The sequence below is a fragment of the Perissodus microlepis genome, chromosome 7, assembly GCF_051167445.1.
Source record: "Perissodus microlepis isolate ML-2025 ecotype Zambia chromosome 7, ASM5116744v1, whole genome shotgun sequence".
Lineage (NCBI taxonomy): Eukaryota > Metazoa > Chordata > Actinopteri > Cichliformes > Cichlidae > Perissodus > Perissodus microlepis.
In genome coordinates, this window is record NC_140467.1 from 24,626,309 (window position 1) to 24,642,932 (window position 16,624).

Consider the following 16,624-nt stretch of genomic DNA (forward strand, 5'->3'; position numbering starts at 1 on the left):
AGGCTAATTTAGATTAGTCCTGTACTTGAGCCTTCTTGAGCAGTAGGACCTTACACACACTAACTTTTAGAATCACCAATTAACACTAACAGAGTGTCTTTGGACTGTGGGAGAAACCCAGAGTACCTGAAGAGAACCCATCCAAACATGTAAACTCCACACAGTAAGGCCCTGGTGAGGTGGTGGAGTTGAACTCGGGATCTTCTTGCTGTGAGGAAACTGTGCTAACCACTGCCACTGTGCTGGCCCTCAACTGAATACTTTAAAATATTTGCTCAAAAGAAAATGAGAGAGGAGATGAGAGAACAAGCATTTAGCTAAAACATCTAAAGCAATCTGAAATTGCTTTTTCAAAAACATAGGGAAAAAAGCTAGACCTGGAGCTAAAGTGCATGAAAATGAAGCACTGAATTTTTTTTGAAACCACCAGTTAAATGCAGGCTGTTTCTGATTGGTGGCAGTTTTTTTTAACACCCCCTCTGCCCCAAACATACCCACAAACACACACATATATAAACAGGTACATGTCCCCGAACTATAATGTGTGCATACACATTCAGTGATGTGGTGAATTGCCTTCAGTTTGACGTGTGTGAGATTTCACAGTATAAGATTTGACTGTAGCAAATGGTTACAGGCTTGTTACGTGAATATGTGCCTTGATCATTAAATCATATTGCCCTATGTATATGTGCTGCTGTTCTGTGTGGCCTTTGACCACAGCACAACAAACCACCATGGGGTTTTTTGTGTTGTCAGAAATTGTTGTGGGACTGAAACATATGTTTTGAAGTTATAACTGGAAACAGCCCGAGGGAATAGTGCACAAAGAGGAAGAGGATGCAGGAAGACAGGAGTATAGGAGGCTGAGGTTGGGATATACAGTCAAATATGAAATAAATGAAGATGATCCTGGTGGGCATTAAGAACATTAGATGATTTAGTCTGTGAGAAGAGGAAGAGATAGGCAGTAAGAGCTCTGGATGACGGAGATGCTGATGTTAATTGGTAGATAGAGGGGGAAGGGGCAAAGCTAAAAAAGGAAAGAAGCGGATATAAAAAGGAAAGATGTCAAGTCACATGAAGGCTTTAATGGAGCACAAAGATTGCTGGTGAAACTCCTTTGCAGAGATAACATGATTATTAGATAATATTACAGATATTACAACAATAATATCACAAGATACATTTAATGGAAGAATGTGTATAAACTAATATCTGAATCAAAGACACAACATCGTGAAAGCTATCCATTATTACAAAAACAAAAGGCTAAAGAAAAAGGACGGACTTATTGACAACCATGGGTTGAACTGTGCATTTCCACTTGAAATCAGTGTGTATTTCAGTCTTGATACCAGTGTGGAATCTCATTGTTGTAGTTAAAACATTAACAGCTGACACCTGATTACCTAACACTTTCTTCTCATTTTTGACCTGCTAATACTTTATCTGGTGTTTGTTCTGTCCTTCAAAGCCATTTCCAAGTGCTCTCCCATGCTCTCACTCTCAAATTCACACACTTTTGAAAAGCACTCATGCCGGACATGAGCATCACTATTTTAGGTATTTTATGGTTAAGTTAGCATTTTTTATAGTGTACTACATCTGGTAGATAGGCTTGGGTTACCAGGTTTCATTAGGATGCACAGTTACGTATCATCTGTGTAACATCTGTATGAAGAAAAAAGGAAGTGGTCCATGAGTACATGTGTCTGTGTTTTGATTTTTAAAGATTTGTTTGTGGTCTGGTCCTTAAAAACCTTCTTAATGGCTAAAGGCTAATGGGTTATACTGCCAGGGGCACAGCACAGTCTGTAATGGTGTAATAGTGTAATTGTGTGTGTGTGTGTGTGTGTGCGTGTGTGTGTGTGTGTGTGCTTGTATGTTTTGTTTTTCATAGAACAAATAGGGACATTACTTTCCTAAATGGACTCATCTGTCCTTCAGCTCTGTGAGTCCACAGATAGAGGGTGAAATAATTCAATAGGGAGGACATAAATATATTTGTTAGGGCTAAAATGAATATTAAGAAAGCTAACCAGACTGAAAGGAGAATTTGTAGCTTTATCTCACTCGTCAGTTTATAGCTGCACTGTGACACTCCCAGTCTAGTGGCCCACCAGAGGTAATACTGCTCAGTTGTTATGGGCTGAAGCTATGGATAATGTACCATAACTACTGTCTTTATTAGGTATAACTTTTTGGAATAGATTTTGAGTGTCTGCAATAGAGTGAGATGTGAAGATTTATGATAAACAAACATGAAAGCATATGACAGACTGGGGAGACAAAGGATGAAACACAAGGAGAAGAACATGGGAACAGACGAAACCCAGAGACAAGGAGGGCGAGTGAGCAAGAGACACAGAGTAAGACACAAATGGGAAAACAAACATGGTACAGAGAGGGAATAAATAAATACATGACTGAGGAAACACACAGAGGACATGACAGACTGTCACAGGAGACACGGGGATGAGACTGTGGCAGAGGTGTGGTCCCGGGCACGGCTGCAGGGGAGGAGTGGTGCAGTGAGCTCAACGGGGCGGTGCTGGAGACGCAGGTGAGAACAGCTGATGGCGTTTGGACTGATGATGGTTTCCTTCCCCTTTTATAGTGAGACGGGAGAGGAGCGGAGGGGAGGCTGGAAATCAGCTGAGACCGGAGCTGTCAGACTGTGGACTATCATAATAAATGAAAACTAGAAATAAACGTGGCATCTGGCGACAAACAACAGTGCGTGTGTGTGTGTGTGTGAAGTGCATTTCACAGAGACAAAGACAAGAAAACATAATAATTGAATAGTTGGTTGAGTCAGCGTGTATTAAATAAGTTGATAGGTTTGGATGGAGTTTGATTGGCCCATTCTTTTTATGGACAAGGTGACAAGCAATACACCAAAAGACAAGCACACAGTTTAAAGGAGCCAGTATGGCACAACAAAAGCAGATGCTATGAGGCCAGAGATGGTAAAGTTTAAAAACTGAACTAAGTACTGTCATCATCATTTCATCATCTTTAAGGTTTTATTCCTGCTGCTTAAAATAAAAAAAATGATAAGAAGAAGAATTCCAGTTGCACAGGTGTTTGATTTCAGTACTCAGTATTCTGTGTCTTCAACCTTTAGGAAGCACATAATGTTTGATGTTTTCTATTTATAGTTATATGAATTTTACTATAAAATATAATAAATAACAATTAAAATGTGCAGTTATCAAGTGATGCCCTCAGTGTTTCAAGAGTCTAGCAACACCCCTGTTTTTGCAAAACATATTGCAGGCCTGTGTTGTGTGTGTGTGTGTGTGTGTGTGTGTGTGTGTGTATAAGAACATGACAGAGGCGCTGAAAGACCTAAAAACAGAGAGGTTTGTTTCTATCCATCTATCATGAAACCACAGCCTGGTCACATGCTCTACTTTAACCAGCCATTAGGAATCAATGGCTCATCCATAATGCATTATGGTCATAGGTACATTAAGAAGTCATGACATTAACATCTGATTGATTTCATCAGAATGGGTGGCACCAAACCCTTTTAGCCCAAAACCTAAGTGGAATAAATATAGATATATAGTGATTTACAGTAAGAACAAACTAAAATTAAATTAAATTAAAACAAAAAACAGGTGCACAGCTTATAGTATGACATTAGCAAAGACAATTTTTCTTTTCTTTTCTTCCTCTTAATTTTTCAAAAGCCAGAAGCCGAGCAAAAGAAACAGAAACAGGAAATTCTACTAACGTGTGATTTAAATTTAAATTTAATTTAATTCAAATTTTAAAAACTCCTCTTTAGAAAAATAATAACGGTGAAACAACACCAAAAAGTCAATAATACAAATACCTAAGACTCATAATACACTAAAATTATCAAGGCTAATGGGCAGGTGGGACTCAGATGCAGGGTTTAGAAGACCACAGTTCAGGGCTTTTATTTCCAGTGAATAGATATTTACACCGTGAACAATGCAACAGGGGAATAGTGCTCCAGGCGGGTCCAGGGAGGTAGGGAATCCACACATTCAATATTTACAGGTAATACTCGCTCTCATACTCAGCGACAAGCTCAGCACACCAGAGAAGGGAATCCGGGGATCTGTACAGAGTAAAACACATGGTAAGAATTCGTGAGACACGAGAGGCAGACACACACATAGAAGTAAGAGCCAGTGTTTAACTGAGTAGTTCAATGATGCAAAGCATGACTGTCAGCTACTACCTTAAGTAGTGGCTCCCTGATGCGACCTTCAGGAATGGGTGGTTGATTGTTGCATTGAGTCTCGCCCACAAACACAGACACAAACAAACGAGCACAAAGAGGAAAAAAATCAAGGGGGAGAAATATAAAGAAGACAAACCTGGAGGACTGAGGGACAATGACAACAATAAGGTATCAAAAACTCCATCCATCTATCGATCCATACATCCATTTTTTTCTTATGCTCATCCAGGGTTGGGTCGCGGAGGTAGCAGCCTAACCAAGGACGCCCAGACCTTCCTCTCCCCAGCGAACTATTCCAGCTTATCGGGGGGAAACACCAAGGCTTTCCCAGGCCAGCTGAGAGATCTAATATCTCAAGCCTGTCCTGGTTCTGCCCTGGGGCCACCTTCCAGTAGGATATTCCCAGAGCACCTCAATCAGGAGTTGCCCAGAAGCCATCCTAGTCAGATGTCCGAACCTCTTCAACTGGCTCCTTTCGATGTGGAAGTGCAGTAGCTCTAATCTGACCCTCTATTGAATGACCGCACTCTTCATCCTATCTCTAAGAGAGAAACCAGCAATCCTGACTAAGCTCATATCTGCCACTTGTATCAGCAATCTCATTCTTTCAGTTGCTACTCAGAGCTAATGACCATAGGTGAGGGTGAAGATATAGATTGACCAGTAAACCAACAGCTTTATTTTATGCTCAGGTCTTTCTTCAACAGGAAAGACTGGTGCAACATCCACATCAGACTTGGCTCCAATCTGTCTCTCAATCTCCTGCTCTCCTCCCCCTCACTCGTAAGCGAGAGATCCAACAAGATCCAACTATTTGCAGCAATGTGGGCCTAGTCTTGCAATGGTTATACAGTGACTGAAAGGCTCATAGCAGTTCAGTGTCTTCTCCAAGTCCACAAAACACATGTAGACTGGATGGGCGAACTCCCATGCATATTTGAATATCCTGAAGAGGATAAAGAACTGGTTTACATTCCTCAACTAAGATGAAAATGACATCGTTCCTCCTTAATCTGAGGTTTGACTAATTAGCTCTCCTTTCCTGTACCCTACTATAGAGCTTCCTATTAGTAAAACAGAGTGATGGTAACAAAATTAGTTAATTTTATTATTTCTAGGCTGAACTATTATAATTGATTATTATTGGGTTGCCTTAAAAATCACTAAAAGCCTTCCCTTGATCCAAAATGTTGCACTAAGAGAACTGAAATAGACTAGAAAGAGAAGAGTATATTTCTATACGGGCTTCTCTTCATTGGCTCCCTGGTAAATCCAGAATAGAAATTAAAATCCTACTTCTTGCATACAAGGCCTTGAATAATCAGGCTTAATCTAATCTAAAAGACCTCATGGTATCACCCCAATAAAGCACTTTTCTCTCAGACTGCAAGCTTACTTGTGGTGCTTTGGGTATTAAAAGGAGAATGGTGGGCAGAGCCTTCAGCTTCCAGGCTTCCTTTTGTGAAACCAGCTTCCAGTTTGAATTCACAAGACAAAAACCCTCTCTACTACTCTACTCAAAGAATAGGGTTAAAAACTTCCTTTTTAATAAAGTATATAGTTAGGGCTGGATCAGGTGACCCTGAATTGTCACTTATAACTTTTTTTCCATTAGTACCTAATGGCTTGACACAGTTTTTAGGGTTTTCCATTTGATGATAGTCCCTCATACCAGCTACTTTTTTAGTAGCTACTTAAAGTGGTTTGAACGATCCAAAAAACGTGACATTCACAGCCTACGTGCCGATTGGCTAGTCAGTGATGTCACTCGATGAGTCATGAGAGCGTGTCTTTGAGAAAAATCAAACCACCATTTTTGAAACTCGGCAATGAAGGAAACAGCTGCACAAAAACAACACTGTGGTCATCGAGCCTGACCAAAAACAACAGACCAAGCAGCAGGTATACCGTTGCCTCAACATCCACCTTTGTTGCGGCATTCATGTCGCATACAAATATTTCGCCGCATTGCTGTAACGAGCCAATACACATTAGATGGTACTCGATTGTAATGGAAGACAAGTCAAACTGACTCGACTTGTTTTTAAATGCGAGTAAATTGGGCAATAAGTATGCTTTCAATTCTTTTGCATTCACTTCATGTCTGGAAATTTGCTTCATAGCTGCAATGAATCCACTCTTTTAAGAGCAAGACAGATATTGAGGTTGTCCTGTAAGGCCAGAAGAACTCCTGTTGGTAAAATAAAAACACAAATAAAATTCTGCTACATGCCTTAGTCTGTGCCACAGTCTGTTATCCAATCTGGCATCCAGTACTTTACTGAGACAGTGAGACCTGTGGTTGTGCCTGCAGAGCAGAACTCTCCATCCCTTCACTGGCCCTAAGCTCTCTTTGAAAGTATTTTGGACATTAAAAGATACACTATGGCTTCACAGAAATTCATCACACTCGTGATTATTGCATGAACTGGTGCTGCACTTTTCCTCCAGAGTTGTACTCTTCACCATTTTTAGCGTCCATACCAATAACAGACCAGTTGAGCATTGAGAAACTGCCTATGGAGGTCAGGCTCCCCCAACACTCACACGCACTGCCCTGCCTATAGTTGTTGTTGAGATATTTTGATCAGAATTTATATCGTTGATACTCTATAAAAGAGAGAGAAAATTAATTTCATAAATGATACTGAGATTTGATAAAGATTTATTCCAACCAGGTTGTTTTTTTAAAATATCTTTTTGACCTCCTTTATATCGATCAAAAAATAGAAAAGGATTAACAACTTCTTGATAACTGGACCAGTTATCAATGCCTGAGATCAGTTGTGTACCACTCCAGCTGAAGTGCAGGATGATACAGGATGCATCATCATTCTGTTTTGTCTGCCCCTGATATCAATTGCGAGTATACGTGGAATATATTGATATACAAATATACACCACTCCTAGTGTTGGTAATTTTTTCAAATTTTATACACATACCAGTGAACATGACTGTGCCATCGGGTAGACAGAGCCCACTAGAGACACTGTGGTGGCTCCCACACAAACTCTTCCCCCTGTGTAAATTTGCCATCTGTACATAAAACTAGTGATAGGTCTCAAACAGTCATTAAAGTGGATATCCTCCTTATGAGTCCTTTTAATATTACAGGCCAAGTGACTATGAGATGAAAGTCACATTTTCAACTGATATCCCTGGATGGAGGAAAACTGACTGACAATCAGTTTGATAAGCTGTGATTAAACTGAGACAGAGGAAAACATGAATGGAAGAATAATGGTCAGCAGGCGAGGAGAATCTGTGTAACATCTCCTTGGGATCCAACACGTATGCAGACACATACACTTACACGTAGATCACAGTATGTTCCAAAACTGGAGCTACACATTATGTTAGAAAGGAAAACTAAGCCTGTATGATCCCACAGCTACACTCTGTCATTCAGCGACCTCTAGTGGTCACATAATGCTATAGTTTCAGTCAGGCCAAACAGGGAGCGCTGTGGCTCAGCGGTCACAGCGCAGCTGCCTCAAAGGCCAGCTTTCATCCACCTAACAAAACCTTTACTCTTGCACCATCACCTGAGAAAGAGTAGCTGCTCATTTTACAACAGTTCGAGAGCTTGATGGAGATAATATAACACACATATGTGTCTGATAATCGCGAACTCGGCGTCATATTTATCCCAATTGCTATTTAAACTGTTCTTTACTGTAACTCAGCCTGATCAGAGCAGTGTGAATATCTCTCTCTTTCTCTCGCTCGTGTGTGTGCGTGCGCACAAAAGCAAAGCTGACGCGTGTCCACTGCGCTCCTCTGCCCAGCAGGTGGACTCAGAGGATGTGGTCTCTCTCTCTCTCTCTCGACCCCTGGCGGAAGAAACGCCACGGGGAGCGAGAGAGAAAGAGAGAGAGAGTGTGTGGGAGAGACTGAGAGATGGACAGATGACTCAAAAAGGAGATGAAAATGAGAAAAATGCTCACTGCGACGGTACACATCAAACAGCGGGAGAATATTCTGGATTTTTCTTATTTTGTCCTCTTTGTTCCATCCAAACGTTGTTGGTGTGACGAGCAGGGAGGGGGGCGTGACTGGCATCATTAAAACCTCTGATACCCCCACAAGCACGCGCACACTCAGACACGCGTGAACACACGGAGGGAGATGTTTACAGCTTTGACCGTTTGGACTCCACTGAGCGGAATAAGGCGAGCGCAGCGTTCACACGGCTTCAGACTCTGACGGACTGAGTCATTTTCATTTTTAGTCATTTTCATTCTCGTTCAGCTTCAAAGTTGGAATCTGGGACTGAATCGTGACAGCATGGATTTGTTCGGCGCGCGTCGCCTTCTCGGGATCCGGTGCTGCTGGAAGGTTTCTGTTCTGCTCAGCGTTTTCTTTCACAGCTGCCCGAGCTCCTTGTTGGACTGTCCCCCCACCTGCACCTGCTCTCCCACTGAAATCTTCTGCAGTAAGTCCGATAACAGCCAGTTCTTCCCGCTGCTGTCCTTCCAGGGCACCGGGAATGCTGGGAATAATACCGGGAGCATCGAGGATCTTTTCCAGAACATCACCTCCATGTGAGTGCTGCTTCTCTAGATCAAAGCTTTAAGGATATTTAAGAGAAGTTTTGTCCTTTTAATTGGTGAATTTATTATAGTATTTTTTATTTTTTATTTTTAACAAGTGGACTAAAAACCCACGATAAGATCCAGCTACAGAAATGAGTGATGGTTCCTCGGTTGGGGCAAAAAGGCTAGATTCCTGGTTCAAACAGTTCTGGTGTTTTTCTTTTCATAAAATAAAATTGAAATCACAGAATTGTTCAAAAAATGTAAACTTTTTGAAAATCTGGCAAATTTTAAATATAATACTTAAAATATATAAAAAAATAAATAAATAAATAAAATGAAATAAAATAAAATGATTCTTCTTCTTGTTAATGATACTATTAATAAATATTACTATGAATAACAGCAACATCAATAATGATCCAGATGACTCAGGGATCCAGGCTCAGAATACCGAAGAATGATTATGCAAATAAATGTCCCACTTGACTCAAATAATAAATGTACCTGCTTTATTCAGGACTTTATAATGAACCATCTTAAACATCCTCTTAAACATTTTTTGAGAAACTTCAGTCTTCTCCAAAACTTCCCTTCATCTGTGCACACGTGCAGTGGTTCCTCACTTTCGGGAACCGTACACTGAGATTAATGGTGATGGTAAAACCCCATCAGAACAAGCAGAGCTGGCAGGTCTGGAGTTACTTTAAAAAAAAAATTACATTCTGTTATTAATTTCTTGTAAAATAAATGAGTAATCTAAATGTAAAAGAATTGAGCAGGTCTAAAAAGATTAGAATGATGATGAATATGGTTTATCTCACATGAGGAGGCTTGATCTTTGTCTGTGTTTAGGGTAATATACAGGTCTTTGGTATGCCACAAGTGTTCAAGTGTTCAAATTCCAAATTCCGAACTGATCTAAAAGATGTGAATGAATCGATTTATATAGGAAATGGAAATCTGAAATGCATGAATATATTTGATACTTTTAAACATAGCCATCTGTTGATGGAAAGTGTGCCTCTCCCTTAGCTGTTCCTGCATAACATTGCTAAATGCCATGGTTTTATACACTAGGAAACAGTCCAGCGTGAGAGGTAATAGGTCCAGATGTTTCCAAATAGCTTTTTTATTGCATTATAAGAATAGTCATGACTCAGATAATATTAAGCAAATTTTAGTGCAGAAGTCTGTTTCTTTAAGATGAAGAGCCAACCAGCCATCCAGATATCCATGAAAAATGTTATCTGGGCAGATACTGAAAACTGACCACATCAGACCACAAGTGAATTTTTCTCAAAAACTTTCTTCTTGCTTTGGAAGAGAGTGGCAAGCAGTCCTCAGTATATCATAAGGTTTTAATATAACTAAATTTATATTCATTTCTTTGGTGAGGAAATGTTGTGGGATGGGGCAGCTGGAGGCAGTTCAGGTTGTCTGCTAATCAGAAAGTCAGTGCTTCAATCCGGCTTCTTCAGTCCGCAATTCAAGGTGTCTTTTAGCGAGATACTGACCTCTAAATTATTTGAATACGTCAAATAGAGTGAGATTGTTAAAAAGCTCTTAAAGGCATTGACTAAATAATAATAATAATAATAATAATAATAATAATAATAATGGATTGCATTTATATAGCGCTTTTCAAGACCCTCAAAGCACTTTACAATTCCACTATTCATTCACTCTCACATTCACACACTGGTGGAGGCAGCTACAGTTGTAGCCACAGCTCCCCTGGGGCAGACTGACAGAAGCGAGGCTGCCATATCGCGCCATCAGCCCCTCTGGCCAACTCCAGTAGGCGGTAGGTGAAGTGTCTTGCCCAAGGACACAACGACTGAGATGTGTGTGTGAGTGGGTTAATGTGGCTTTTTGTATAAATAAATAAATGTAGCACTCTGTCTAAGTTTAGGGATAGTGTTTAGTTACTGGTCTGTGACTAAACCAAAGTCCAGTCTTCTTCTGAGCCTTTAGTCTCTTGTTCAATATTGCTCGTGCTCTTTTTGGTCGCCTGCTTAGTTCAGCATATGCCATGGCTGCATTTGTCAAATCACACTGACTTTCGCTGTACAGTATGTTTCCTTACTGTGAACTCAATCAGTCACTTTGCCCAGGAGGTAGACCAGATCATCCATTAGCTGGAAGGGTGGTGCTTTAAATCCTAAGTCATTAAATCAAATATATGTTGAAATGTCCGTGGGTGACATACTGAACCCCAAAATGGTGTGGTCAAAGTCCTCTAAGGGTGAGTGTGGTTGTAGTGTCGGGGTTAGTATATAAATGGCCGTCATTTCCCTGATGCTCTGATAATTTCTTCCTCATTAACTACAGATTGGTTTTATCTGAGAAGATGTGGTGTCTTCTCTCCTTGTCATATTCTTCCAGAGCCTCTTTGAGAACGTAGGTCATGCTGAGTGGACATCCTGCTTTGGGAGTGGCACTGCAGTCACTTTGATCAGAAGATCCAGATCATTACTTCCTCTTGTCTCCTGTAGTTGTCAGGAGTGCACCTGCTGCAGCACTGACAGTTTATATTAGAGCTTTGCTATAAACCCTTTCCTTTTAATATAAAGTCCACTCTAGTATTAGGCAATCGTAAAGTTTACGTGGACAGTCCTTATCTCAGTGACCACTCAAAGTGATTTTAAACTACAAAACCTCACCCCGCCATTCACACACATACACATGTGCTCAAGGGCTCAGGGATAATGCACATACACATACACGCGTGCGCACAGGCTGTGGTCCATCATGTTGTTGTTGTGGACTGAAGTGGACCTGACTGTCACAGCATCTGTAGGTTCTTTGTTTTTATCTCTTATGTAGCCAACAAAACACACATCTTGTACACACACTACAGTAAAACACACAGTAATTAATAAGAACGGGAAGAGTTTGTAAACTGTGGCCAGTCTACAACAAGATGGCAGAACACGTTGCTACACGCACAGATTATTTTGTGAGCACAAAACCTCACTTCATTATTAACCTGGTTTTCTGAAAAATTATTACTGATCAAAGGAGCTGCTGAACATCGAATTCCCTCCTCCTTCTCCAACACTGATCGCTACACCCAGAAAAATAAGAGAACCGTGTAAAAAAAGCAGTTTTACTTGCAATAATAATAATAATAATAATAATAATAATAATAATAATAGCCAGGAAGCCTAAGCAGAATAAGTGAAGCATGTGTAGTGTCAGATGTCAGCTCCATTGTTCCGTGTGCTCATCAGCACAATAGTGGAAAACTGGTTGAAAAACACAGGATTGGTTTCAGTTGCATATCCCACACAGTTAAGTGAGGGGTTGAGTTTTAACATGTAATAATATGAGATAAAGTGTGTGTAAGTACAGGAAATAAAGTTTATTTGAAGTCATGTCAGGATATTAACGTGAATAAAAGCATCTTTTCATTTCTGAAAGGAGCTTCGTTTAACTACGAGACCACCAGCATATCCTGGGTGGTTACGGTAACTTGATTAATAAAATGATCAAATTGGCACAAATCATTATGAATAATTGTATTTATTGTGTAAGAATGTTCCTTTTAGTAGGTTTGGGTTATCTTTAATTTGAAGTAAATTCACGATTTAATATATTTGGCTTTGAATTTAAATTTTTGGGGGGATAATTTTTACTTTGGATTTTTGTCTATTTAATTTTAAGTTTAATTTCAGAGAAAAAGTATTTAAGGTTTAATATAATTCGTTGCCACTAAATTATCATGGTTTCTGGCACTTTTTCCCCTTTAGCAGACATTGTTTAAAGTTAAAATAAATTCAGTGGATATATATAGTAGATTTCTGAAATTTATGATGATGGAAAAGTGCCAGGAAAATCAACCAAAGACTAATTTAAAATCATTAATCATTTGCTGTGAACAAACCAACATGCTGACTTTAAGAGCTGTATTCATTAAACAGTCATGCTGACAATAAACATGTGACTGTGTCCTCTTTTTCATGTCTTTATGTATTTAACTGAGCTGTTTTTGAAAGACATTATGACACAACATCAATACCTGAGGATCAATACTGTGCTGACATCAATATTAAAATGCTGTCATTTATGACCATGAAGATAAAGTCAATAAGTTCTTCACTAATGCACTAACTGAAATTACAGATTACGCAGAGAACAGAGAGATGTCTGATATGTCACGGTAAGTCAGAGAGTAAATAAAGTGTCTGTTATCTGGAAAATATATATTTTTTTAATTGAATTGTGATTTAATAATAATAATGATAATAACAGTAATATCTTGGCATGAGTAGGATGGATTAGGCTTCGAGGACTACAGACTGGAATGTACAATGTGGCCCACATAGGGAGTACAGTTTAAATGTATCAAATTCTGTGAACATACCATCTTACCAACCATGGCTGTAAGACAATTTAAAACAATTAAAAAAAAATAACTATAATTTAAGATATTATTATTATTTTAAGAAGAAAACCTGAATTTCTGAGGATGGGGACAAACTGAGGAGAGCATAGTACGACCTAAGGGTGAAACTGAGCACTCCTGCAAGAGGAAGCTGGACAGTATGAGCAGAACAGTGTGAGGGATGTGTGGAGTGAAATGAAGAAAATCACTGGTTTTAAGGTGACGGACAATAACCGGCACCAGCAATGAAACCTGAAGGGAGCAGAAAAGCTGAACAATTTTTAAAACACTTTTGGTTCACACCCCTCTGCTGCTTTTCCCCATAACACACTCTACACACATTCATTGCCTTCAGGGGTATTAAAAAAATTAGGCTAGATTAATGCTTGCCATCCCAACCCAGTACACACTCACAAAGGACATTCTCTGTCTCCAGATATTCACTTCCTGATTAAATAAAGTTTAAAAAAAAGAAGTGGATTAGCAGACTCTGTTTCCTAAGTACACTGAGCTCCTTTAATGTAAAAAACATGGCTATTTCCTGTCAGTCAGTTGTGGTGTGTATACAGTGTACTCACCAACAGACTAATAAACTGATCAGGACAGCTTTTCTGTGATTGGCTACAAACTGGAGACTTCTGAAGTTGTGGTGTAAAGGAGGTCACTGAACAAACTGTTATGCATAGATAGTTCTGATCACTACCAAATATTTTTACTATTGTACACCATGTTTTCTTATTTATTTATTTAATTTTTTATTATATTTCAAGTTTTAAGGTTAAGTCAAGTAAAATAAACTAAGCCATAAAAATTACCTGAATTTGTTCTTCTTGGAAAACTGTCTTACATTAATAGGAGCAAAAAGAGTTCTGACAGTGTTGTATTTCCTGGATGATGTGGATTTAGTGTGTGTGTTTCTGCATATTTAAGTGTGTAAGTGAGTTTGTGTCTGTACGCCTTTAAAGGAGTATGTGGCGGCTGCAATAAACAAAAGCAGCATCTGAAGTCTGCCTGGTGTTTTAATGCAACATTTTTGTGCTGAAAACAGACATTATGTTGGTGTAGATGTTAGTAATTAATGTTAATAATAGCTAAGTGTCCAACCCAACAGCCCTGAGTCAGTGGCCCAGAGTTTTACTGATCCATGTAGAATTTTATTGGCCTGTGGAAAAAAAAAGCTTATATTTTTGAATTTTTAAAATATTAAAACAATTTAATAAACGTGATATTTACATTATTTTACTTTATATCTGAAAAAATGTTTCAAAAGCTTTGAAATAAATATGGTCTAGTACACCCAGTGCTGCCGTTTATACTCACTCCTCCTTGTTCTGCTTGCAGGTATCGCTGCCATGTAAAATGCAATTAGGCATGCAAGCTGCCTAATTTAAATATTTTATTAGACTAAAGTTAACAGTTCTGTATATTTTAATGTAACTTCTGTAGCTTTACTGTAGATTTTTGCTGTGTATAACAAATGAAGTTCACTTTCCTTCACATTAGAGCTTATTAAACAGGTGGTGTGATGAAGCTAGCTTTTTCCAAGTAAACATTTTAATGGTGATAGCTGTGCTGCTCATTGGGAAAAAACTTTTCTTTCACTCCGCCTGAAGTGACTGTCTCAGTAACAGCTCTGCGTCTTTGCTTTTTACGGGGTGTGTGCAGACACACTCTGGCTCCATGTTCAACTATGACGGCATGATTGTCACTGCTGCCGTTTTATCTGTGTTATCCATCTTTTTGTTTAAAAACTGGGGGCTACATGGGCCTAATGTTGTTCACACACTGCTCCTTGATGCATGTCTAATGCACATCTCTTTTTAGTTGCAATGGAAAATGAAATGATTGCATTCACATGATGATATAGAGCTGTCCGTTTAACAAAACATCAAAGCAAAAACATTGTTGAGGATTCTTTATAATTGAGTTATTCCAATGACTCGATAAACGGTTGCAGTCCTTTATAGTTCTAATTCACATTTTGTTGCTGACCCTTGTGCTGCTGTAATGTGAATATCCCCAATATCCCCATCGTGGGATTAATGTCTAAAAAGGTCAAGTCAAGTCAAGTCTATATACAGGGAGTGCAGAATTATTAGGCAAGTTGTATTTTTGAGGAATAATTTTATTATTGAACAACAACCATGTTCTCAATGAACCCAAAAAACTCATTAATATCAAAGCTGAATGTTTTTGGAAGTAGTTTTTAGTTTGTGTTTAGTTTTAGCTATTTTAGGGGGATATCTGTGTGTGCAGGTGACTATTACTGTGCATAATTATTAGGCAACTTAACAAAAAACAAATATATACCCATTTCAATTATTTATTTTTACCAGTGAAAATAAATTAACATCTCCACATTCACAAATATACATTTCTGACATTCAAAAACAAAACAAAAACAAATCAGCGACCAATATAGCCACCTTTCTTTGCAAGGACACTCAAAAGCCTGCCATCCATGGATTCTGTCAGTGTTTTGATCTGTTCACCATCAACATTGCGTGCAGCAGCAACCACAGCCTCCCAGACACTGTTCAGAGAGGTGTACTGTTTTCCCTCCTTGTAAATCTCACATTTGATGATGGACCACAGGTTCTCAATGGGGTTCAGATCAGGTGAACAAGGTGGCCATGTCATTAGTTTTTCTTCTTTTATACCCTTTCTTGCCAGCCACGCTGTGGAGTACTTGGACGCGTGTGATGGAGCATTGTCCTGCATGAAAATCATGTTTTTCTTGAAGGATGCAGACTTCTTCCTGTACCACTGCTTGAAGAAGGTGTCTTCCAGAAACTGGCAGTAGGACTGGGAGTTGAGCTTGACTCCATCCTCAACCCGAAAAGGCCCCACAAGCTCATCTCTGATGATACCAGCCCAAACCAGTGCTCCACCTCCACCTTGCTGGCGTCTGAGTCGGACTGGAGCTCTCTGCCCTTTACCAATCCAGCCACGGGCCCATCCATCTGGCCCATCAAGACTCACTCTCATTTCATCAGTCCATAAAACCTTAGAAAAATCAGTCTTGAGATATTTCTTGGCCCAGTCTTGACGTTTCAGCTTGTGTGTCTTGTTCAGTGGTGGTCGTCTTTCAGCCTTTCTTACCTTGGCCATGTCTCTCAGTATTGCACACCTTGTGCTTTTGGGCACTCCAGTGATGTTGCAGCTCTGAAATATGGCCAAACTGGTGGCAAGTGGCATCTTGGCAGCTGCACGCTTGACTTTTCTCAGTTCATGGGCAGTTATTTTGCGCCTTGGTTTTTCCACACGCTTCTTGCGACCCTGTTGACTATTTTGAATGAAACGCTTGATTGTTCGATGATCACGCTTCAGAAGCTTTGCAATTTTGAGACTGCTGCATCCCTCTGCAAGATATCTCACTATTTTTGACTTTTCTGTGCCTGTCAAGTCCTTCTTTTGACCCATTTTGCCAAAGGAAAGGACGTTGCCTAATAATTATGCACACCTGATATAGG

General features: G+C 39.5%; 1 protein-coding gene and 1 long non-coding RNA gene across 2 annotated transcripts in view; one reads left to right on the top strand and one right to left on the bottom strand.

The window, feature by feature from the left end:
- Window positions 1-1,071: 1,071 nt before the first annotated feature.
- Window positions 1,072-7,943, bottom strand: LOC146383143 (uncharacterized). The gene is made up of 2 exons (XR_014800729.1): window positions 4,223-7,943; window positions 1,072-4,099 (listed from the first exon to the last, which is right to left on the bottom strand). It is a non-coding gene; the product is annotated as an uncharacterized LOC146383143 (long non-coding RNA).
- Window positions 7,944-8,513: 570 nt separating this feature from the next.
- ntrk3a (neurotrophic tyrosine kinase, receptor, type 3a) overlaps window positions 8,514-16,624 on the top strand; it is a 78,393-nt gene continuing 70,282 nt past the window's right edge. The window contains exon 1 of the mRNA XM_084934320.1: window positions 8,514-8,770. Coding sequence (XP_084790446.1) covers window positions 8,514-8,770 — 257 coding nt within the window. The remainder of the gene's footprint in view (window positions 8,771-16,624) is intronic.